This window comes from Furipterus horrens, unplaced genomic scaffold (genome assembly GCF_987537825.1).
Source record: "Furipterus horrens unplaced genomic scaffold, mFurHor1.1.pri manual_scaffold_10, whole genome shotgun sequence".
NCBI classification, from domain to species: Eukaryota; Metazoa; Chordata; class Mammalia; order Chiroptera; family Furipteridae; genus Furipterus; species Furipterus horrens.
This window is the reverse complement of record NW_028327180.1, coordinates 75,750,089-75,775,876: the sequence shown is the minus strand read 5'-3', so window position 1 is coordinate 75,775,876 and position 25,788 is coordinate 75,750,089. Positions and strand designations below refer to the sequence as shown.

Below are 25,788 nucleotides of genomic sequence, written 5' to 3'. Positions count from 1 at the left end.
AGCTATATTTTGGTGCTTTTTCTCATCCTACACTTCAAGTTCAGATAACCTGTTCCATTAGAAAGCATAATTCTGTAAGCATCTGAGTCACGTACAGGAAAGGGCAAATCCTTTTAGTAAACTATTCTAACCTAGGACAGCATCCTTTTCCTTCTCTCAGACCCTTGTCCACTGCCGTCAGCCTCCTGCTAGGCCTCTCGGGTTCCTTTTATCATTGGCAGCCTCTGACGCTCCCTGCTGTGTGGCCTCATTCTGCTTTTTATCTGCACACAAAACAGCATTTATCAACATCAGTCTACATCTCTTTCAGGGAAATAACAAAAGTCGCTTTATTTTTTACTTTCAAAGCAGCTTGATGGTTTTCTTTGCTGGCTGCTCTGGGGTCTTTCAACTGGATTTCCGTCTTATTTTCCTTTTACCAACATGAGAATCCCTTCTGTCTCATGTTCTGGAGGGCTTGGGATGCCTTCATTTACAGCCAGGTTTGGCCTTTTCTGCAGCTGGTTTACAAACCTCCTCATCTTTTCAAAGCTTCAGAGCCAGATGTGAGTCTGGGCTCCCAAGGAGTACTTACTGTTTTGGCCTACCCTTTACATAATCACTGCAGAGCCGGCTTTTTTTAAAAAAAGCCAAAAGTTATTTTAACGTTCCCTTTAGCCATACTGGGTGTGGGTGGAAAGAAGGGTGGAGGTTATTTCTAGCAACATCTCTTGACTAATAACCAGTTTCTATAAGAGCAGCGGCAGCCTGGGGTCTTGATCAGGCACTCGGGCCCTGGGGTCCAGCGCACTTGCCCCAACAAGCCGAGGTCTCTGGTAAATTATACACCCCCTCAGCACCCTCGGTTTCTTCAGACCTAAAATGAGGACAAAACACCTACCTTTCAAGAAGGGGGGTATGAAGACCAAACAAGCCAATAAATATTAAAGGTATTCAATAAAGAGTATCCCGTTATAATTAATTACTACTATCTTATAATTAATCTCAGGCCCAAACCCAGGTTTGCCCTGGAACTCGGGCCTCCGCAGGAGACAAACGCCGCAATCTCCAGCCCCGCCTCAGGCGAAGCCCTTCCAGAACGTCCACGGTGCGCATGCGTGCCTGCAACTTGTAGCGCAGTTTGCGCCCCTGGAGGAGCGGAAGGTTAGCGCAAGCGCAGGAGCTAGGCGGCTCGCGCAGGCGCGCCTTGCCTGGGCAGGTTGAACCGGCGCCCCTTCCCGGTCGGCCATGCCTGAGGCGTCCCGTTGGCACCGAGGCGGTGAGGGGTGCTCCCTGGCAAGAGGGAGGGGCAGGGCGGAATTGGCAAGCCCACATACATTGGAGGGAACGACGTAGCCCCCTACCTGTTCGTGTGAGAGCTATGGCCTCCAGCACGTTTATCCTTCACGGCCTTCCCTTACGCGGAGAACGGTGGTCCCATTTTACAGACTGGAAAACTGAAGCCATGCAGGGACAGGGCACTCGCCTCTCCCAGAGGCTCGAGCTGGGCGCTGGCCTTTGCTGTATAATGACCGTCGGTAGCCCAGTCTCGGAAGCCCTTTGTTGATGTAGGGAGTCGTGACTTGGACCGAACGCCAAGCCCAGTTCTTTTTCCCCTCCAGGCTTCCCAAGAATCAGTAGTGACCGACTGGTAGAGAAAACGATTAGGGCTGATATGGGCGGTTTATTTTGTATTTTGCTTTTTCATTTTAAGACCGAACTGGTCTTGTCCTGTACATCCGGGTTAAGTTAGAAAATTCATAGTATGCAGTCACAAAATGACTGCCCACTTACCCCAATGGGAGAATGGTAGTAATTCTCCCTCATAAAAGTGAGAATGAAAAAATAATCAGAAGCCACTGAGCCTGCTTCACACTATAAAACCAAAAGTGGTTTTTTCCCCATCATTGTTATTTATATACATTATGAATTACATAATAATGTAAGGAAATTTATTTTTTTTATATCTCACAGGGATTCCAAACCATAAGCTGCAATTCAGAAGGAGAGTAGAAATTAGACCCACACTTAAGGAGTTATTACTCTACATTATTTTTTTAATAAACTTATGTATATGTAAGTACACAGATGTATATTTTAAAAAATACTGTTTGAACTAAAATTATGTGGCGGTGAAAAATAAAACATGGACTTAGTAAATCTATAGGCTTTCAGAATACAAATTTCAGGCATTAAATTCATTTAGATTGACAGTATTTCCAGTTTCTAAGGGACAAAACTTTAGGTCACAGATGTAATGTACAGATTTCATAGCCAATATTGATTGGAATTAATTATTCCTTTCAGCTGGCAGTTCTCTCTTGAATATAAATTATTCCCTCAAGTTGGCAAGTCTAACTTGATTTTAGAGCCATATAGATTCATTAGCTCAGTTTTGTAGGTTAAACTACAAATGAGGCCAAAGCAGTTAGTCGTAGTGTCTTCTTTATTCTTTTCCCTGTTCTGTTGCACAATTAATAATAAAATATGCTTGTGCTGAGTCACAGAACACATCGGTCAATGCAGATCTTTCAAGGAGGACTGGGAGAACTTGACCTGCATTCCTCCTATCTTTAGGTCAATAACGTTGACTTAATCAGTATTAAAGAGCATTTGTCTTCAAAGTACCGAACATAGAGTAGATGTAAACTTACTGGCCCAGACTTACCTCATTTTCATGTGGACTGCATTACTGGCAATCATATCAATTAATTAATTGGTTTGTAGGGGTGAACTTCAGTGGGATCTTAAAAACACAACTGCAGCCAATCTTATAAATTAGACTACTTTTTAAATACTACAGAACATTTAGGGAGTTGAAAAATATAAAAAGATCATAATCCTATTATTCAGGGATCAAAAATACCTTTTCATAATAAAGAATTGAGAACTTAAATCTCCAAGAACAGAGCATTTGTTTAACATTGTGTACATTGAAATAATGCAACATTAAAGAAGGCACAGGCTGGTGTGTGCCAAGGAATGATGTTGAAGATGCATGGTTTCTAAAAACTAAAGGACTTCTAGAAAAAAAAAAGTTTAGTTTACACTTCACTCTAAAACCCACCCACCCACCCCTAAAAAGAGAAATAATACTTTTAAGAGCTGTTAAAATTCTTACCATATACCATAACATAGTTTAGAATGTTCCACGTGCATTATCTCACTAACCATAACAAAACTATGAGGTAAGAGATATTCCTGTGATAAGACTCAAACTGTTATCTGTTTGTATTAAAAGCCCATAATCTTAATAATTCACCATAGTATATTGCCTACTCTCAATATGGAAAAAGAGCCAACTTGCAGATAGTTTGTATAATGTGACCTCATTTTTGTAAAAATAGTTACTTTTTTATAAATGTATGTGCATATAGAAAAATGTGGAGAGTAAATGCCAAATCTAACCGTAGCTGTGGAATTACAGGAATCTGCTTCCTGTTTTATATATTTCTATTTTAGTTCTTTATTATTTTATAATTAGGCAAAAATAAAATTGAATTTCAAAACAAAATTGGGAACACAATTACATATTTAATCCTAATAAACTCGGTTTTTAAACATAAAATTATACAAAAAAATTCTTCTCCTTAGTGACATTTGGGATGGTAAACCCACATATCTATTACTTAAACAAAGTTATGTCATCTCTGTTTTTGGACACTTCTTCGCCGGGTGATGAAAGAACCAACTTTAAGTCTGTTCGCAGCATACCTGATTTTTGGAAGGTAATTATTATGTGACTGTGGATAAAGTAGCTTTAGGTATTGCATAAACCCTTGGCACATGTAATAGGCACTTGATACATATTTGTTGAAGGAATGAGTAAAAATAAAATATTTCTTTATGTTAGAATGAACCAACCAGTAAGTGTTTATTGGGGACCTGTGTTCTTGGTGTGGTAGAGTTCTTGTAACTTTAAAAAATAAGCATTATTTATTGTATTTGGAAAATAGGAAACTTGCTTCTTATGTGGGGGGGTTAGGATCCAAAGTCAGTCTATAATTGTGTATAGTGAAAATTACTCCTAAAAAATGTTTAAGTTGCCCCTAAAGTGAAATATATGTGATTTGGGTATACTATACAATCCTATACTCTGTGTTACAGTAATGTACAGTATATAATAAAGAGTACATCTGCAGAATTAATTTTATAGTGTTTTTAATTGCATTAGAGAATCATTCCTTCAACATTGGAATAGACGTGTTTTTTCCATTACACTTAGCAAGATGCTTACATTATGAGAAAAGAACAATTAAGGAAACAGCAGTTTTAGTTATCCCACGTCATAATCATTGGCGCATACATAGAAGAGTTAAGGAAGGCTTTCCAGAGGTGGTGACAACTCAGTTCAGCTTTAAAGAATGAATAATGGAAGGGCATCCTAAGAATGAACAATATGTTCTATAAGTAATTCTACATATGGAGCTGTGTTCAACATGATAGGCATATAAAAGATGAGGTAGAAAAGGCCAAACTATGAATTAGGTCAAATCATAAATGCCATGCTAGGAATTTGGAACTTAACCAAGGAGACAAGGTTATTATCATCATTATCATTAATATTAATGTCGTCTTGGTCAATAATTTAATTTTCATACTCATCTTCAAAATCACTGATTTTTAATACTCCTATGGGTAACGTTTTGAATATAGGTTCTATTATACAGTTGACATGAAAATATTTTTCCCATAACATTTATTTTTCTATGTGAAGTTTATGGAAGGACCCCTTTTGGAAGGTCTGTACTGGGACTCACTGTACAATGACAACAGCAATCACATCTACTACGAGAACATACTTTTGGGAGTCCCCAGAGTCCGTCAACTAAAAGTCCGAAACAACACATGCAAGGTCTATTCATCCTTTCAGCCTTTAATGAGTGAATGTTATGCCAAATACACTTCTGAAAATGAAGACATATCTGATTTTGGCCTTAAACATGGTCCTGAGTAAGTAGTATAAAATTACACGTTATTCTAGCAGCTTACCATTATATCTTTAAACAATTGTGCAAATGTATTTTCCAAATCATACCAACAGGGGTCGTGTGTCAATAATAGTATCAATGGATGACTCACAGATGCAGTGTTTAGCAAAGAGTGAACCTGTTTTGTTCAGCAAATGATATATTTTCATTTTTTTCTGGTATATGACGTGTTAACTCCGGACACAAGGCGCAGCATCCATTTTTTCTCTTACAATGCTCAGTGAGCTCTTCTGGCTCTGGCCAGACTCACCTCAAACGCATCCCAAATGCTTCTTGGGATCCCTAAGGAGTATCCTAGATGTATTAGGCAACTTCCCTCCTTTCTCACTGTGGCTTACTTCAGTGATCTCTTTATTGTTGCCAATATTAAAAAGGGGCATTTATTCTCTGCAAGTAGCACTGCATCTGATACCTACCAAAGACATTATGGCCATTGTTCTCTAAAACTGCTGGTGTAGATTTCTGTCCACACTTTGTTTAAAATGTGAAAGCTCAAAGCGACTGACATGACCTCCGCTTAGCCAGAAGCTGCTGGCATTATTGCTTTTAGGGTACTATGAAAATCTTACGGGGCAGGTAACAAATATTTTTCAAGTTATTATTTATCGAAGATAAAAATATTTACAAAGGTCCACCCTTTTCTAATTCCCACTCTAGAAGCAGACACTTCTAGCTCTCGTTTCCTCTAATATATATTTCATTTATTTATTTATTTATTTATTTATTTATTTATTTGGTTGGGGTGGGGAGAAACATCAGTTTGTTATTCCATCCATGTATGCATTCATTGGTTGACTCTTGTATGAGCCCTGACATAGGATCAAGCCCACAACCTTGGCATATCAGGACGATGCTCTAACCAACTGAGCTACCTAGAACTAGGGCACTTCCTATGTCTACATAACATGCTTATATTGCTGTTACTTGATTTTATAGTTTTATGTATCATCTCTGTCATGGAAGGTTGACTGTCATGTGTCCCTCTTATACCACTCCCTCTATACACACTCTTCTTGTTCCTCTTAGTCTGTAGTTATACCATTTTTGTTACTCATTAGTTACTGTTTGTATTATAAATATTAACGCTGGTTACATCTCCTTTCTTGAACAACCTCCCTGGTAACCACAGGATTATGCCCACATTGCTTTGAAGTTTTTGTTGACTTATCTTTTCTTTGTGTGTTTCTGTGTGTTCTTCAGGACAGCAAAGTGCTTATATAAAGCTTATAAATTAATAAATTCATAAATGTGACATTATCTTAAATACTGCAGTACTATATACTGTTTCCCCTCAATAAAAACTTACAAGATAAATAAGTATAAATTAAAATTGGAATTTCAAAACTAATCTGTTAGGTATTCCAAATTCCCCTAACAATTACAAATAATTTAAATTTAACACTATGGATTTGGAATTATAACTTTCATGCCCTAACAACCAAAATAAGACTGAATTCATGCTTGTCTACCTAAAATGTAACACTCATTAATTAAAAATATCTTAAAAATTGGAAGTAGGAGTGTTGGTGTAATAAATGTTCTTATTCCAATTTAACAGTCATGTGAAAAACACTCAAAAATACAACTATAGAATTTTCATTAAATATGAGTATTTTTTCTTGGTGGTGTCACTTTTCCCGCCACAGCTGCAGACAAACATGGTATTGTTAGTTAAAATACAAGTTGAGCAGTACACCTTTGGGTAATTGTTCAGATCTGTTCTGGGAATGTGAAATGACTGATGAGAAAGGCTGTTTTGTTTTGCTTTGTTTTTTGATACACCACAATTAAAAGTAGAAAAAATGGAAACAGAATTTAATTATGCACATTTTGCTTTATGTACTTTCATCAAAATAAAATACCTTTATAACAATATATGCATTATAACAAAGTACTTACTGAGCATTATATAAATGGTATATGACCTTTGGAAGACATACATACTATGAAGCACCTTTTTTTTCCATGCTGAGACATATTTCTGAATCAAAACCCTTGGTCTTGTTCTAGTTAAAGACTTAAGGTCTAATAAAACAATAGAGATATATGTCAAAGAACAAAATCGGTCATTATTTTCTACATTTTAAGCTCCCTGAGGCAAAAACAGATTTAAAAAAATGTTTTTCTCGTAACAGGTTTCCAGTGTCTTGTCCACAATAAGCACTAAAAAATGAAAACAGAGAGTATCTATTCTTTTAACTTCATCCTTAACTCATTGTCTTGCTTCAAAATTACTATACTTATGAATTTAGTACTTTTATTTTAACTACTACTTTTGAACCAAAGGTTAACGGAAATTCTTAGACTACTTCTCAATCTTCTCATTTCTCCATTATTCTTTTCATATCTAACAGGTGGAAATACTCTGCTCCTACTATCAGCTACCCTTGGCACTGGGGATTTGTTGGTGTTTACCAAAATGGGGGATATATTTTCACTTTATCAAAATCAAAATCTGAAACCAAAAACAAGTTAATTAACCTTCACTTGAACAGCTGGATCACAAGAGGGACTCGAGTTATTTTTATTGACTTTTCATTATACAATGCTAATGTAAATCTGTTTTGCATCATCAGGTGAGTGACTCGAAACCTATTTATTAATATATTGAATTTAAAAAACATCTACAGCCCGCATTAGGGTTTCCAGTTTTAACTGAGATTAAAATTGAGCTTCAAAATACATAAAATGTAGTTCTGCTAATAAGTGAGAAAGTAAAGCAACATCATATTCAGGTTCATTATTTCAGAATATATTCAAGAACATGGAGGATTACATACAATGGTAGTTTTATATTACTAAAGGATATATAGTCTTATTTCTTGTCATTCTGCAATTGCAGACATCTAACATTTAGTCCTGATGATTTCTTCTATTCAGGGTCATTCAAATCTGTTTATTTCCTTTCAGAATGAGCTTTATTAAGTTATTAATTTTATCTCAAGAATGAACAATTTTTATTTTGAACAATATATAACAGTAGCCAGCATCATAGAAATTATTAGAGCATGTGGTGATTTGCAAAAATGGCCCAAATTCTCTATGCCTTTGCCATGCCACCCAGGGCAGGGTGCACTGCCCCAGCCCTCAACACTTGGACTCAACCACATGACTTTCTTTGATCAATGGAATGTTAGTAGATACAACACAAGCAGATGTTTGAAAGGAGTTTATACATTAAAACTTGCTCTTGCACCTCTGCCATTGCATGAGGACATGCTTGTGCTTACTCTTTAATCCACCAGGAGGAAGAGAGACATCCTCTCATGCAGAAAAGAACCAAAGAGAAAGAATTCTTTCCATTAGTCCAATTACCTTAGGTTATCTGCCTAACCTGGACCATGCTAATTGGTTTAGGCCTGGGATCTAGAATCAAACTCTGGCAAAGAAAATAGGACCACCATAACTGGATCTGTCTGTGGATTGAATCAGCTTCCTTAAGTGATCTGGGAATGGGTAGGTACCTGAAGTAAACAGGGTTCCATTAAAAAGGCGGCATGGGGATAATAAATGCTAGACGGGCAAACAATAATGTCCACTATAATCTCAGTGAGTCACTTTTCCCTGATGAGCCTTACATTTTTACTCTGAATTCAATATAGAATTGGTGTTTATTCTGATTAGGGGATTTTGCTCTTGTGCAATAGTAGGTGAAACACAACCATGGCCTTTACAATTTGTAAAAATGAATAATACAGGTGAATTACTTTAAGCAGCCAATGGACATTTTACCTATTATTTCATACTTCTCTTCAAGGAATCAGAGCTTTTTATTAACATTATTCCCCCTTCCTACGAGTCTGTATCACAATAAAGTGAAGAATACTATGTCCTAAGTAAGAGCAGAAACATTGGGGCCACTGGCCTAAAGGCACATGAAGAACTCCTTGTAATACTAGATTAAGTCCACATTTCCTTTCTCTAGGTTTTACGCTTATATTGTTATTTTTTTTAAAAGATTTTATTTACTTTTAGAGAGAGAGGAAGGGAGGGAGAAAGAGAGGGAGAGAAACATCAATGTCTGAGAATAGTTGCCTCTCACATGCCCCCAAGTGGGGACCTGGCCCACAACCCAGCATGTGCCTGACCATGAATCAAACCGGAAACCTTAAAAGGTTGCAGGCCAGCGGTCAATCCACTGAGCCACACCAACCAGGGCTGTGCTACGTTTTTAAAATGTTATTTATTTATTTATTTATTTTTGCCCTGCCTGGTGTGGCTCAGTAGATTGAGTGCCGGCCTGAGAAAGCGTCGCCGGTTCGATTCCCAGTCAGGGCACATGCCTGGGTTGCAGGCCAGGTCCCCAGTTGGGGGCGCATGAGAGGCAACCACACATTGATGTTTCTCTCCCCCTCTCTCTAAAAATAAATAAATAAAATCTAAAAAAAAAAAAAAAAAGCTTTACTTAAAAAAATTATTCTTTTAGAAACTTCAGCAAATTTTGAAACTTTTACCTTATACCTAATCAGTAGTTGTGAGGAAGCATATTGCTTACACTAAGACCTATCTACTTGTTTTCCTTTTTGTACATGTATCTGGGAAACTAAAATAAACGCTGTTCTTTTTTTCCCCTTTTGCTTATTTGTTTACACTTCAGATCAAAATGTTAAGTTTCACTTCACTCACTTATCACACCTACTATGTTATGTGCAAAGTAAAACAAATAGTTTTCCATTAACTTTTGTTCTTCTTGGCAGCACCTTATTCCATAACTAATAAGATTTGCTAATATGTTTAGACAGTAGTAATTATTTGTGACATTGTGACAGATATGCTTGTTCCTTAAAATACTGCCAATTCTGAATTATCTGAAGTTGTGAAGAACACCAGAAATACAGTGAACAACCTCGAAATCTTCAGTGTTGAAATTCATTCTTATACTTGCATATTGATCTTTGTATCCAGCATCCCGTGCCTAAAGTAAACATAGCATTTGCTTTAGTAGAATATGTGATCTTAACATTTAGAAACAAATATCTCTGATAAGCTAAAGGGAGAGTGTGAAGTATTCAAGAATTATGTATTTGGGGAGGAGTTCTTGACTAATAATAGTACAGCATTTTCTTAAATATCATTTCATTCTTCTGTTAAGATAAATCAGTATTCCCAGATATGAACAAACAATCTAAACACAGAATAGAATGAATCTCTAGCTAAAATCACGTCTTACTCTTTTTTGCCTTGGTCTTTGATCACTGTCAATATTCAAAGTACAAAAAGAATAAAGCCATTAAAAATTAAATCCACTAGAAAATTTTCAAATGGAACCCTGACCTCGAGAACACATATTTTGTACAAAATAATTGATCATTAAATTACACAGCAGCACCAATTAGAAATTTCACAAAGAATTAAGTACTGAAATATAAATGCCTGAAATGCAGTTACTTTCACAAATCTAATTTTACAGATTGGTGGCAGAATTCCCTGCAACTGGAGGAATACTTACTTCGTGGCAGTTTTACTCTGTGAAGCTCCTCAAATATGTTAGCTACTATGATTATTTTATTGCTTCCTGTGAAATCATATTTTTTATTTTTCTTATTGTCTTCACAACACAAGAAGGCAAAAAAATAAAAGAATTTAAGTCTGACTATTTCAAAAGTATTTGGAACTGGCTAGAATTACTGCTTTTAATGGTAAGTATATATTCACATGTATGGTTGAAGGGACTCATGTATGAACCCATTAGTGAGAGGTGGAAAAAGCAGTTGTTTCTGTTCATTAGGACTTATTTTAAAAGCTGCAAGTATCAATCATAAAATGAACTGTTGCAGTACATATTAATGGTGTGCCTCCAAAAGGGAGAAGCCTATTTTTTTTTCCTGGTTTGGTCCTTGGGAGGACCAGCATAAACCTAGACTAGGTAATTCCATAGGTGTTATCATTTCATGAATACGCACAATAGGTCTCACTTACCCCCACTTAAAATGTATCCCTCATGTTGAAAATCATGGATATTTTGGGACAAGTTCCTTTAAAAGGTACTCCTCTGTGTTGCCTAAATCTGCTTTCCTCCTCACACTGAATTTTGAAAGAATAGCCAAAACAGGCCTATGCAAAATACTGAAGGGGGAGGAGCTTTGAGCAGCCAGAGGGTAGCTTATGGGCATAGAGAACACAGGAAAGGGAAATAGTCCCTGAAGGGAACTCCAAAGACTGCCATACTAAAACGGTAAAATGGACAAATGGTAAGAGCTCAGTTTTAGAAACAATGAATAAACTTTTCTGACTTATACTATCTGATCTTTCATCCGTACTGGTCAATTTTGTATATAAGCCTTGTTTCCCAAAACCAGATTGAAAGTTCATCAGAGTCAGAAAGTTTGTCATCTACCTACCTTTCCTGGCATCCCCAGTAATGTTTAACGATTTGAGTATTTAGGCAAGGGAAATGAAAAGAAAATTTTCATGACAGTTATAAAGCTCTGATAACTAGTTCGGAACTCTTCTAAAGAAGTTAAGGGCTCTAAAAGGGCTTTGTTGTTGTTTTTTGAAACTGTAAAATTTTCTCTTTGTAGTGTTACATGGTGGAAATATTCAACTTTTAGGTATCATGTGGTTACATGAGACAGAAACCCTTACGGTCTAGTCAGAATTATATAATCATTTTACACATTTGTGCTTTATGATTCAAAGAAACAGACGGATATATTAGAATGGCAAGATCGATATTTTTCTACCTTTATGATTATGTTGAACTTCTCTAAATTGAGGCTTACTTCCATATGAAAGTCTATGTTTTATCTCTCCCACCCTTCTGTTGAACTTTTGATGAACTTTTTTCATGTGCTTCTTCATAGGTTGCAGGAGATTTAGAGGTAGAAATAGCTTCTAATTTAACCCTTCTTTTTTCCCATATAGTTGTGTTTTGTGGCCATATTCGTCAACTTATACCATAATATACAAAAATTTCTCTTACTTGATCAGCTGTTAAAAAGTACTGAAAAATATTCAGACTTCTATTTTCTTGCATACTGGCACATTTATTACAACAATATAATTGCTATTACCATCTTCTTTGCATGGATAAAGGTATTTGTATTTTATTATATTAGATACAACAGAATCAATGTATTTTATATATTAGATATCAAAATGAGAACTTAAACTACAAAGTCATTAAGAAAAAGCATTTTCTTAACTTTTAAGTAATTTTAAAAGTAGTTTGGCTTTGTAATGATTTCTGGGAAATACTCAAATACTCCTATCATTAAGCATCTCCTTTGAAGCAATTTCTTCTGAAGTTAATTTATTCCAAGTAATCATAATCTTTAATATCCTATTTCAATTAACTTTGCTCTTTTTCAGATATTCAAATTCATAAGTTTTAATAGGACAATGTCTCAGCTGTCATCAACCTTGTCCCGCTGTATCAAAGACATAGTAGGATTTGCCATCATGTTTTTTATAATACTCTTTGCTTATGCCCAGTTAGGATTTCTTCTTTTTGGATCCCAGGTTAATGACTTTTCCACTCTTCAAAATTCCATGTAAGCTCTTAGTATAAATGTAATTTTATTTTCCAATTTATAACAGAAAAAATCATGGAATGATCTATGATAAGGAGTAACATAAGCTTTAATAACATAAACTTGGCTTGATATTTTCACTGATGGCCAAATATGTTATATTCAAAGTATGATCAGGCATTGAAAGACCCAAATGAATGGTAATGAGGTGGTAATCTGTTTAAGAGTTACTAGGTCAAGTTGGAAAAATTTTCATTTTTTATATAAACACAACTCAACTGTAAAAAGCTCAAGTTAGAAATACTGTACTAAAACAGAAACCTCTTATTCTCCTATCCCAAAGAGAAAAAAAAAATTTGGTTTGCTGCAAAATTTTGGTCTCCTTGCAATTCAGCATTTCTCTTTTTATCTTGTGTAGAGGACCATTACAAACCAGTATTAAAAGCTGGATAAACACTTTAAGCATTATTTAATAAGGTCTTAAGTACTTCGGGTGGAATTTCAGATAACTCTGAGTCCTAGGACTCCAACTAGCTGATTTCTTTACCAATATTTTCTTCCTTCATTGTAGAGAGCTCTATGCCCCCTTTATGTGATTGGCTGAAGCATAAGTAACAAGAAGCGTTCTTTCTTTTGACTGACTGGCCAATCATGCACTATCTACATACTTTTAAAAATTCCTTTCCAGATTTCCCCTTAAAATAAGGAACTCTCATATGTAATTTATAACATACCCCTGGTGTGTCTGGCATTGCTACTGCAAAATGATGATAAGACATCAGGTTAAGAAATAGTAATTCTACCTCTAATACGACTATGCATTCAAAGCCTTAATTTATTAATTTCCCATCTTTAAAATCATGAAAATAAAGGCTAAATATTTTAAGTGCTATTTCACATCAAAACCAAGCTTTTATAGTTATTGAGAATAAAATAAACTTCAGGATCATGTTTGAGGAACATTACCACCAGCTTTGGTTGAGATTTACCAAGTGACAAATTGTTGGTATCATTATTATAAAAGGAACAAAAATTAAACATATCATTGATATAAGAAACTTTAGGGCTCTTGGGTCTAGGTACAAGTTGAAAATCACTTACTGGATGAGTTTCAGGTATTCTAAGGTTCAGAGAGGCATAGGAATAGCTTAGGAGGCCACTGCTAAGATCAGTTGGTAAAAAGATATCTCAAGGTTCAAATCTTGTAGGTAAACTTTGTGTTCCCATGGGTGAAATAAATTGAAGCCCAACATTTCCTGGACTACCTGTTCAGCTATTGAGGTACCTCACATCTTGCCTTCAAGGAATATTCTACATCCTGTTTTATAGAACTCTATGCTAGCTAAAGCCAGAGAACATGTGCCACACACAGCAAACTACTTTCTAGACACATTGATAACCCCCATCAGTTGTCATGTATGTACAAAGGTATATAATATTTTCTACTGTTTTTCTTTCTTCCCATCAAAGATTTGCACAGTTTCGAATTATTATTGGGGATTTTAATTTTGCTGGTATTCAGAAAGCCAATCGTATCTTGGGACCCATTTACTTCATCACATTCATCTTTTTCGTGTTCTTTGTCCTGTTGGTAAGAATGACCATATGTGTTCCCTTTTATGCTTCCATTTTTTAGAATAAAAAGAAAACAATTCAGAAGAAATTATAGTATCACTGCTCAGATGTCAGAACACTTTAGACTTATTAAGAATGCTGTAGATTCCTAGTAATCCAGTGTCTAAGTATTTCCAAGTTGTCCAATGGCAAATGTGATCACAATAGGTACCATCTATGTTTTATTGTGTGCCTGAAATGTGCTAAATCTTTTACAAATATAACTTGAATGCCCCAGGTCCCTTGAGCCTTGGACATTCCATACCAGTAGGTATGAATTAGGCCATTAATATTCTGTCCATATTGCAATGGCTTTGGGCCCTCACAGGTGAAAGCTCACAACTGTGATTTTTTAGGAGTCCCCAGATGGGTCTCATCTGTGCCCAGGACCTGCTACTGACCTCCATGAAAACATTTCTTCTGTTGTTGTTACATACAGCAGTTATCCTCTGGTAATGGCCAAAGTCCTCACAGTGACAGAGCTGGGTCACCAAGAAAGCCAGAGAGGTGGGCTGCGGGTAAAAATACCCCCTCCACAATTGTGATATCTGAATATTAGTAATCTAATAGTTTTAGTAAGATTTGCATTTAAACAGCTTCATAGAAAGACAAACAACCCTTATGAACATATAATTACATTAATGTAAGTTTTCTTCATATGTAATATTGATAAGTTAATGTATATATAAGTAACCAGTTCATATGCACTACTTTAAATTATGCTTATTTGCCATAAACATTTCTGCCCAGGCCCACACACTACCCATTACCCTTTCTACTATATTAGTCTTCTTAGCCATTTCTCTATTATTAACCATGAGTTAATTTAAAAATTTAAATCTAATTTTACAAATCTCAGCACTTGTCAAAGTCACTAACATTTAAATTTTTATTGAAATATTTATTTGAATTATTTCCCCCAGAACATATTCTTGGCAATTGTTAATTACACCTATTCTGAAGTGAAAGCTGATTATTCTATAGACAGAAGGCCAGATTTTGAACTTGGTGAAATGATTAAAAAGGTATGTCAAATTCTTTTCCTAATAAGAATTCTAAGAGAAATCTTTAGTTTATATGCTTCTACTTTGAATAACACTTAAACTCCAAGTGGTAGTGGGTTTGGGTTTCATTTTTATAGGGTTGGGGGGGGCCTTGTTTTGGCTCAGTGTTATTCATATTTGTATTAAGTGTGGCCAAAATTATTTCAGAGGTTAATGCATCAAATAGTAATTGAGCTATTTACTAAATGCAAAGCAGTGAATAAAAGTATCTTTTCCCTCCAAAAAATTTTCAATTTACATGCTAGAAAATTTCTATAAACAATCTAAATGCAAAACACCATGTGCCTTATATTCCTCACTTTCCTATTTCTATCAATGACAATACTCATTCCTCAGTCAGCCCCAGCTCAAAATCCTGAGACTTATTTCCCTGCCCCTTGTCCGATCTGTTGCCAAGGCTTGTGTGTGAAGTTCACCTCTGTAGTCTTTGCTCACGTTTGTGGAACTCAAGAACACTTTGAATTCTAATTGACACCACTACATTAGGGCCCTCAGTACTTTTCATCCAGCCTTCTGTATATTAACAACTTCTTACCTGTTCTAGCCTCCTTCCTGTGCCAGGCGAGCTCTGAGCATATCACTTCTCTGCTCAAAATTCCCCCAAGTTTCCTTGGGCCTATCAAAATAAGCCCAGATTCTGTACTCAAACATTCAGGGCTCTTTTAAAGTCTCACAGCCCCAAACTATCATTATTCACTATCATCTAACTATAGAACTTCTACCTCCTATGCCTCTATTTACAGCATGGTATGTCCCCATCAGTGTCTAAGCACAGTGCTATTTACCATGCTTGCTCTCACTCTCTCCTCTGCTCCTGTCATTCTCTGACCCCAACTCTATTTCTTCTGCTCTCTGACATTCTGTTCTCCCTGACAGAGTGGAATCTTCTCTGCCTTCTTGACACTTACCTCACTTTGGGTCGTAGCAGCATCATATGCGTATGTAACATACCATCTTGTCCACCTTTGCATACACAGCTTTGCACTTAATGTGGAAAAGGACCTAATAGCTGTGGGGTTTAGGAATTCTGTCCTAAGAACCCATCTGTAAAAGAAAACTGTTAACAGTCCTTTACTGAGCTTCCTTGTGGTTTATTTCATCTTGTATCTCAATTATAATGTTAGTTGTATGCATTAAAGTGTTAACATCTTTAATGCAATAAATGTTAATAACGCTTAATGATTTTTTCAAGTTCAGGTATGATGGCCACAGAACCCCTTTTTCCTTTCACCAGCAGGCAGAATCCATAGTGCTGACAAACTGGAAGAATAATAATAATAGCATTTGCCTCTCCCTTTCTTTAGAGTAGCAGTCCCTAGAGACAAGCATTTCATATATCCTTTAGCTGGACCAAAAATGAACAATATATGATATATTTTTAGTGAACTTTTAAACTATTTTTAATTATGCCCAGAGTTACAACAGTGTTCTCAAAAAACTCAAACTAAAGAAACCTCAAAAGGATGAAGACAATAAAAGGTAAGATGACTTTAAATTTTTAATTTACCATTTTAAAGCTGTATCTTGTATGAGAAACTTACAATGAGAGTAAGATTTTCATTGTAAACCACCACCATCCAAAGTACTGACTATCCTGAAATGGTAAGCTAATTTAAAAGTAACATAATGCATGCCACGCCACTAATAAAGCCCAGCACAAGCTGGGCAAGAGAGTGAAGTCCCTCTAAAAAGGCAGGAAGCAATTTTAGTCTACATTAAGAGCACTTATTCAGCTATTGAAATAAAACCATTTTTACACAAAATAATTAAGAATACAATTACATTTATTCAATCATTTTGTTTTCAAAATACTTCCCAAACCCACACCTCTGACAATGGGACATCATATAAACAGTTTCTTATAGCTAGAGATGTGATACTCTAGGGAACGTATTAATAACCACACTTTCCAAATAATTAGTGTTACCAGAAAGAACAGAAATACAATTCAGATCCTTTCCATAGAACTGATTATATTTTATGTTGGCACTTGCCTTTTTACTGACATATGCCTCTAATTTTTATTTTTTATTCTCAGTACAAAAAGCAGAGATTTGGCTGAACGAGCCAGAAGAGAAGGCTTTGATGAAAACGTAAGCTTTTTAATTCTCTCAAAAAGAAGCTGTAGCTTTATTAGAAATACACATACAAAAAAAGTTCTGATTTAGAATTGAAATTTCTTTTTTCAGAGCGGTACCTACCACCTCCATATATTTCTCCCAGAATCTAGATCCTTGTTTAGGACAAATCCTTTGGATTCCAGATGCTCCCTCTTTCTCATTAATGCTCTCAGGCAGATACCCTGCTCTTACAGCTGTGCACTCACTGTGGGATAGTCACACAGCGTTTAGTGAGAATACGCTATTGAGATGATTATATAATTTTTCTCTTGTAATCATTAACGTCTCTTCAATGATTTTTTATATTTCAAAATTATAACATTCAATAAATGACTCAGTACATATATGTTTAAGAAATAATTATAAAGCATACAGTATGTGCAAGGAGGAAAATGTAAGCCAAGGATTTTTATATCTAGCAAAGCTATACTTCAAAGCTCAGTTTGTCTGTTTTATTTTTACGATTTTATTTATTTATTTTAATGAGAGGGGAACTCAATGTGAGTTGCTTCTTGTACACATCCCAACTAGGGACATGTGCCCTGACCAGGAATTGAACCAGCAACCTTTTGCTTTGCACGGCAACACTCAACCCACTGAGCCACACCAGTCGGGACTCAGTTTGCTTGTTTTTTTAAAAGATTTTATCCCTTTATTTTTAGAGAGAAGGGAAGAGAGGGAGCAAAATATCCATGTGAGAGAAAAACATCAATCAGCTACCTCACTCTGCACGCACCCCAATGGGGACCAAACCCACAACCCAGGCATGTCCCCCGACCGAGAATCAAATCAGGGATTCTTTGCTTTGCAGGACAACGCCCAACCAACTGAGCCATACTGTGTCAGGGTTCAAACAGTTTTGAACATGCAAGAACTCAGGTAATAGTGTTGTACTCCTAAGGATTCTACAAGACGATCAACTTCAGCCAACCAAGAGTTGATTAGAGAAATTTTGGGAAAAAAGAGGAGGGAAGGAGAAGGTATAAAGTAGAAAAAACTGTTTGGTTCATATATAATAGCTAAAAGTCTAAAAATTATCTTTCAGTTAATAACCAAGAAGAAACTTGAGCATATTTAAGAGTACAATAGTAAATGATAAGACTGTATTAATGATTAATTTTTTTTTCATATATTAACATCTCCAAAATCAAAAATGTGCCTTATAGTTGACAGAGTGTCATACTTTAATTGGCAGCACTTTTACTAAGTGGTACATAAAATGATGGTGTGTCTTACAGTAGACTCCAACCTCTCAGATACAAGGAAATATAGTAACATGATTCAAAATATAACTGGGGCCCTGACCTGCATGGCTCAATTGGTTGAGCAAGATCCTGCAAAACAAAAGGTCACCAGTTCGATTCCCATGCCTGGGTTGCAGGCCCAGTCCCCGGTTGGGGCCTGTGCGAGAGGCAAACGATCGATGTTTCTCTCCCCTTCTCCCTCCCTTCCCTCTCTCTTAAAATAAAATCTTTTTAAAAATTAAAAAATATAGGTAATTGGATAGTAGAGAGGAAGGAGATGAAGGAGAAATTACAAGCCAATTTTCTTGTTGAATCTGGTTCCTTGTTGAAGCAACCAAAGCAAGAAAGGAAGGACTCGGATATTAAAAAATACAAGAATAAAAACAAACCACTAAAACAAAAATACCTAAAAGGGCAAAAATACCAAAACAAAAAGAGCACAGAAAATATACCACATGGTAAAAGACTTACAATAAATCCGTAAGACAATATGATATAACCATGATCATATATATCTGACATATCGGTAGTGGCAAAACAGAGAATAGGGCAAGAAAATAAAAGGATAAAAAGAAACTAAAACAATATAATGAACAGGCAATCTTACAATTATATATTAAACTCAGAAGATGCACCTGCTTTTTGAAAACCCATTCATTGAAAAATATTATGTTGGGCCACAAAGAAAACCTCAATAAATTCCAAAAAGTAGTTAATACAGAAAAAAATTCTCTGAAACAACATAAGAATATATTCATGAAATCAGAAAATAAAAAAAATTCAAAGCCCTGGCTGGGTAGCTCAGTTGGTTAGAGCATTGTCCAGCAAAAAATCTCCAGCACAAAGCTTCACAAACCACTTTTGACACGTTCAATCAGTCACAGCACTTTCTCCATACACTGCACAGATCTTTTTTTTGCGTTTCAGTTGCATTTTTACTTTTCTTGAAATAATAAAACATAATATGCCGAAATATTGCTTATTTTCTTCCATCTTTAATATTAAAATGGCTACCCCAAAATTCACAAATTTAGAGTTTTTTAAAAAATAACAGCTGGCACAATACAATCTAACAAAATTATTTTGAATGAAGTAAAGACAACTAAATGCTACTAGAGCCACTGTATAGAAAAAAACTAAATGAACTTTTTGGCCAACCCAATAAATTATTTTTCTCCTATTACTTTACTTAAATTATCTCATAAATTTTCAGTTCATTATATACCTAGAAAACTTAAGGGAATCTCAGAGGTTATCACTACCGTTTCCTTTTTAATTCTTATACTTCTAATTGATTTCCAAAGAAGACATACAGATGGTCCTCTGCAGGTACATAATAAAAGTGCTGGAGATAACTTCCATTTGCAGAAGCAATGCTGGCAGAAAAAAGACTCTACTCCCCTCCATCCTCCAATAAAGCGGAACCTAACAAATCCAGTAGCAAGAGTCTGGGGAATGAGTTCTCAAAGCCTGAGACCCAGCATCACAGAGGAAAGTGTAAGAGGACAAATTTTGAGTTGAGAGACATTAGCTACATAATTGGCCCAGTTCACCCTTTTTACTATTTAGTACACACATTTGAACTTCCATAAAATAACAATAACTATGTCAAGTTTCCATTTAATAAGACAAGACCATCCTTTATACAAATGAAGGTACTCTTATTCTCTCCCCAAAAAGGGCGAAGCAAAGTCCCAAGAGTAATTGTATCCATCCTCTGGGTGATATTAATGTCTTTTCTACTCAAATAAAAATCCCTTAAGAACTTGATGTTTAAACTACAATGTTTACTTTTGAACATGGACATATTAAGAGCACCACCCCACCTAAGGTTTTCCAGGCTCCAAATATAGCCCTCGCTGCACTCGTTTTGTGGCTGCAACCAATTTCCCCTTGATAATTAGGATCAATCACCTCAGTCAGTACAATCTTCACCCGCTGGTTCAGTAGTAGCCTAATGGCTACTACCCAAATGGCCAGGTGGTAGTCTCAAATTCTTAAGTCAATTGTTGTGTCCTTTGGAGGAAGCATGCTATTTATGAGCTTGTTCCTTTGGCCCTCCCCTGCTACCAAGGACTGGTCAGTTAGAGTCCAATCAGAAAAACAGATACACACTAGGTAGTGCAAAAGGAGGAGGTTTACTACAGAGAACTCATTTCTGAGGTATTAGATGAATGTAAAAGCCAATGTGGAACACTAAGTTAATCCAGAAACAACTGCAACAGGCCACAACCACCTACAGGAAAAGGTGGAATGATTAGAACCTAGGGACTTGGAGGAAATGCTCCCAAAGAGTTGTGCTGTGCCCACAATTTTCGTATGAATGTCAAGGAAGGCTGTCACAAACAAGTGAGGGTTGAGATGGGTTTTTTAAAACATGGGTCAAGTTTATCAGACATTGTTTATTCAACCCACATTACTAAAGCTCCCACATAATAATAGGCCTGGTCATTTAGAAATAGTTGTGGGACCTACCATTTTTTAAACACCCCATTAAAAGCATTGGTAAATATGTCAAAATGTGGATGCTGTAACATGGCCAAAATAAAAGTAGAAAAACAGAAAGCCATCCTTTTCTATCTCAAATGTGTTGATGTAAAGACAAACACAGTCTGATAAAATAGTTTCTCTGGTCAGAACAGCACACATTTATCAGGTAATCAGTGTATAAACTTAGGCACCACCACACTCTCTGAGAAAGGTAATGAGAACCTGTATACAGGGATCCACTTTGCCACTGTTACTGCGGGAGCAAGGCAGTATCATACTCATTTACTGACAAGTATTTGAACTGCATTTGGGTGCACTTTCCTCTTTCCCTCTCTTTCTAGAGCTGTCCTTATTTCCCACAATGTACAAGGTAGTTTTTCTAAACTTGGGAAAAAATTTTTGGACACTAAAGGGAAATTGGGTGGTAGCAAGGACAAAGCACAGAAAGGGCTCTTTGGAATCAGAGAAGGATGCAGCAACAACAATTTTCTGGTACAAGGAGCCAATATTGGGGGTATGTGGACAGACTGGAGCGCCCAGATTGATGCAGTGATTACAAGGAAGGGGCTGGGATGGTTGGGTAAGACTGCAGGAGTCTGGCTGAGAAGCAGCTGGGTGGGCAAATACCCACAGATGTCCTTTGAGGCACATTTGCTTCATTAAAGACTAGGGGTACAGAAGTAGTGCTGGTCGAATGAAGGAAGTCATGAAAAAACTCAGTTGGAGATACAGAAGGGAAAAGGCAATGAAACGAGAATAAGCTGATAATTATAATTTTAAAATTCCCCAACTGTGCCAACAGTTCTAACACCAGGTCCTCTGAAATGAGTGCTGATGCACAGACCTGAAAACTGGCAGGGCAGAAAGCCAGCAGGGCTCAAAAGTAACAGCCCTGGAGGGTGTGGTTTAAGATTCTCAAGCCTGTGATGCTTGTATGACAAAGACTTGAAATAGACAAAAATGTATAAAGATTGCTGCCTAGACTTTTCCTCTAACTTGACAGGAAATTCAAAGTGCAGAGCAGATGAAAAAATGGAAAGAGAGGCTTGAGAAAAAGTATTATTCTACAGAAATTCAAGACGACTACCAGCCTGTCACTCAACAAGAATTTAAAGAGTAAGTGTTCATTCTCATCAGGGTAATATGGGATTTATGACATGGGGATTGGGACTTGAGTTAAATACATTATTTTCCTGAACCCAAAACCTATTCTGCTAAAATGCTGTTTTCAACTTTTTTTACCCAGCTTTAAACAGAAAGCACAAGGCTTCATTTGGTTAAATGTAAGAGTGAGACCAATTGCTTTCATCCTTATATCTCTGAATAGAAACTGCCATTTATACTTGATATCCATAGCAGATACTGTTCTCCACACAACTTTAGAATATTAGATCCATAACTGACTAGGCATGTTTTAGGAGCTCAAATACTGCCTTTCCACTCAAAGCATTTCACAACAGGCACTAATAATCTGCCGTTTCTTTATGCACAGAAGTCTTACACCTTCTCTGTTTCTTTCTAAATTATCCTGCAGCCTGTTTTTATATGCTGTGGAGCTGGAGAAAGAATTACACTACATCAGTTTAAAACTAAACCGAGTGATGAAAAAGGTTTCAGCTTTACCCAACTGAGCCAAGTGGAGGTGAGAATCTTCCTAGCAAAGATTCATTCCTGTACTGAATTATTTCCTGAAGTTGTCCCCATTTCTGATATACTTTAAAAGCACTAAACCACCTATCATCCAACTACTGCCAGAGTCAGTGATAATTATCAAATGATTACAGGACCGAAGTGCCCCTGATTGGGATCCACTGTACATCCATGCATATCCACACAGAGGATTTCATAAGAAGTTATTATTAAATTCTAGGAATGTGAAGGGATAGTACCAAATAATGCCACTTTCAGTTCATGGGGCAGGTCTCTAATTAATAGTTCAATAAGCAGGTAAAGACAGCTTTCTCGATGCTCCATGGAGTGTAAGAACTACTGGTGCTCTCATGTAGCATGTTCCAACTTCCTTTAACCAGGTAACAAATGCATAAGAATCTGCAAAGCCATCCTACAATGGCTCAAGTAAAATAATCTCACCTCCATTCTTCCCAATCTGAAGTCTCCTATAAAAAGCCAAAGTGTTAAAGAACAAACTTTCCAACCACCTGTATAAATTTTACTAATCTCCTCAAACTGGAAATTCATCTAGACAGTTTCTAAAGTAACAGATCTGAAGTTTCCCAAAAGTGCTTCCTCAAATGCTTTAAAAGCAAAATACACTTTAAAAAATAAAGGGCAAGGTAGGAGTATCAGGGTTATACAAAATCAAGGTATGTTTGAAAAGTGTAAATAAGGATATTGCAAAAGATCTGTTTAGATGGTTGGAAAGCTATTACGGCTGCCATTTTGGAAACTGGAAGGAAACTCTTTAGGTTAAATAAGCCCTCCTAGAAGAAACCTTTGTTCTCTTACCCTAAACCAACACCATTTGACCATAGTACTCAACTTCCACATTGCTGCTCAATAATCCCTGCATTTTAAGATTTGACTAAAGAAAAGTTTTAAATCTTCCCACCTTCCTCAGGCCAAGCTCTTCTCTTAGAGACTGTACATCAACTTTCCTTAATAGGAAAATTCATTGCAACAAGAAATGCTGACTATTCTCTCTGAATCTTCTCCCTACATTCCCATAAGGCAATCAACAACATGGCCCTTGCCTGTTACCACTCCCTAGAGCAGTAGCCAGCGAGGTGGTCTACTAACCCTGTTATCCCCCCATATGGCCCCAGGTTGGGGTAATTCAAACAAAGACTGAGAACACTTAAGACATAGGAACACTTGAGGTCTTTCTCCTTTTTCAACATTTGGGGGAAAAAAAAAAAAAGCAAACAACATTTATAATGACTTAGAACATTAGAGTTCTTTTATTATAAAAGTCTATACAATCAAGTACCAGACATAGCAATGTAATTATACTGGTGGTCATATATATCTATATATTGTTAGTATATAGATATATAGTTTTTACTTGTACCAAAGTTAAGACTATCACAAACTGCCTAATTCTATCACCTACTGCTCAACTATGACACACAATACTGTCACATAGCATAAGTGCTGCCATGCCACTTTTATCTATTCTATTCGCAGCCAAACATTAACAGTGAATAACCAACATCATGAAGCAGCTGTTAATTATTAAATGAAACCAGTCAGGCCACTGACTTATAAAAATATGGTACTCATATAGATTTAGTATTATAAAGAAGGAATATATTATTTAAACATTTAAATAGTGCATATGGACATTTTTGCATGTGGTATATAAAATAAAACATTCATATAAAACAATATACAGTGCACATTAAATTAAGATGTTTGGATATACTCCTGTCTGGAGACTGACAGAAATTAACTAAATGTACACTGCATGATGGATTCAAATCAAAGTGATCTTTTGGCATTTTCAATGTCACTTTTCTAGGAATACATTATAAATAACCTAGCTGTAGCAAAAGGAAACCACACAAAAAAGGCTGTATTTAGTGCTTTATTCCCCAACTACATGTTCACTACCAATGAATATTCCCTCCCCACAAAAAAAAGGCATTGCACACACAGGTGAAATGTGAAGTACTAGAAATGCTACTTATCAAGCTACTTCATGTGCTTACTATGTAATAGCCAAAAGTCTGAGGTTCATGCTTCCCCCACCTTATTAAAGGATGTTGCAAAAGTCCATTTTTGTATGGAACAACTTGTTAACATTAGCTAGTTAAGAAAACCATGCATGAGTCACTGCATGCAAAACGTGGGCACAAAGTGAGACACTCATCAATCCAAAAAAGCACCAGGAAAAAAATTAATACTTAGATTAAGCCTGACCAAAATATGCTATGTCATTAGCACAAATAAAGTCACCATTTTGTGAAAATGATTAGCAGAATGATACCAGAATACCTGAAAAAAAGCCATGCAAAGCCAAAGAAAAAAGATATGCTTACAGTTTATGACAAGGGGCATACCACTACCCATTTGTGACCTGCTGCTTTAAACAGCATGTGACTGAGCAAAAGGTGGTCCCTTTAAAAGATGTTTTCTTTATGGATTTTGCTGATTAACAGAAAAAAAGGACATAACCCCCTGAAGGTACACATAAAAATGCAGTGGTATAGCCCTTGTTCAGAACAGATTTCTTCAGGCATAATGATTCTTCTGCCAATTTAGGCCCATTTGATTGAATGCACAAATCTGAATACCATCAGAATTCCTACGTACTGACATGGCTATTTCCTCACATTACTGGAGGTGGGCAGCGGGGACAAAAGGGGAATCTGACCCAAACAAATCCCATTACCACCAACTGATAAACAATAACTAAGAAAACAAACAGTAACTTAAATCCCATAGGCAGCATGTAGTATGATTCAGTTCTGTGTGTTATGTGTGAAGTGTGTTTTCACTATACAAATAAGCAAGGTCACTTTTTGGTCTGCCTTCTGTTATCTTGAGCCAGGAACTGTGTGACCGCTGAATTGCAAAATTTTGCTAACATACTACCTGTGAAAAAGCGTCACTTTGGGAATTAAAAGAAATGTGTTCCTCAATAGGACTTGAAATTTCAGTTGATTTTGGTTTTCTAAGAAAACATATAACATAGTTGCAGATGTGCACATTTATAGGCTTTTCTTTCAAATTTTCAGTCATTCTGTAAGAAAAAGGCAACCGTCTTGAAGAATTCAAGTGAAGATTTTCCTCTTAATTTTCTTCAGTAATGAAAAAAAATAAAAGTTGGAAATAACAAAAAGCTTGTACTTCCA

The 25,788-nt window shown here is 36.2% G+C and overlaps 1 protein-coding gene across 1 annotated transcript; it reads left to right on the top strand.

Annotated features, from left to right (window-relative positions):
- Positions 1 to 627: 627 nt before the first annotated feature.
- Positions 628 to 25,696, top strand: PKD2L2 (polycystin 2 like 2, transient receptor potential cation channel). Its single transcript, XM_090288282.1, has 14 exons — positions 628 to 1,258; positions 1,954 to 2,055; positions 3,574 to 3,707; positions 4,697 to 4,932; positions 7,325 to 7,546; positions 10,381 to 10,609; positions 12,282 to 12,463; positions 13,913 to 14,033; positions 14,980 to 15,081; positions 16,535 to 16,599; positions 17,159 to 17,213; positions 21,978 to 22,090; positions 22,509 to 22,616; positions 25,672 to 25,696. Exons 1-13 carry the CDS (start codon positions 1,228 to 1,230, stop codon positions 22,603 to 22,605), a joined length of 1,689 nt encoding a protein of 562 aa, XP_090144408.1. The 5' UTR covers positions 628 to 1,227; the 3' UTR covers positions 22,606 to 22,616; positions 25,672 to 25,696.
- Positions 25,697 to 25,788: the final 92 nt, after the last annotated feature.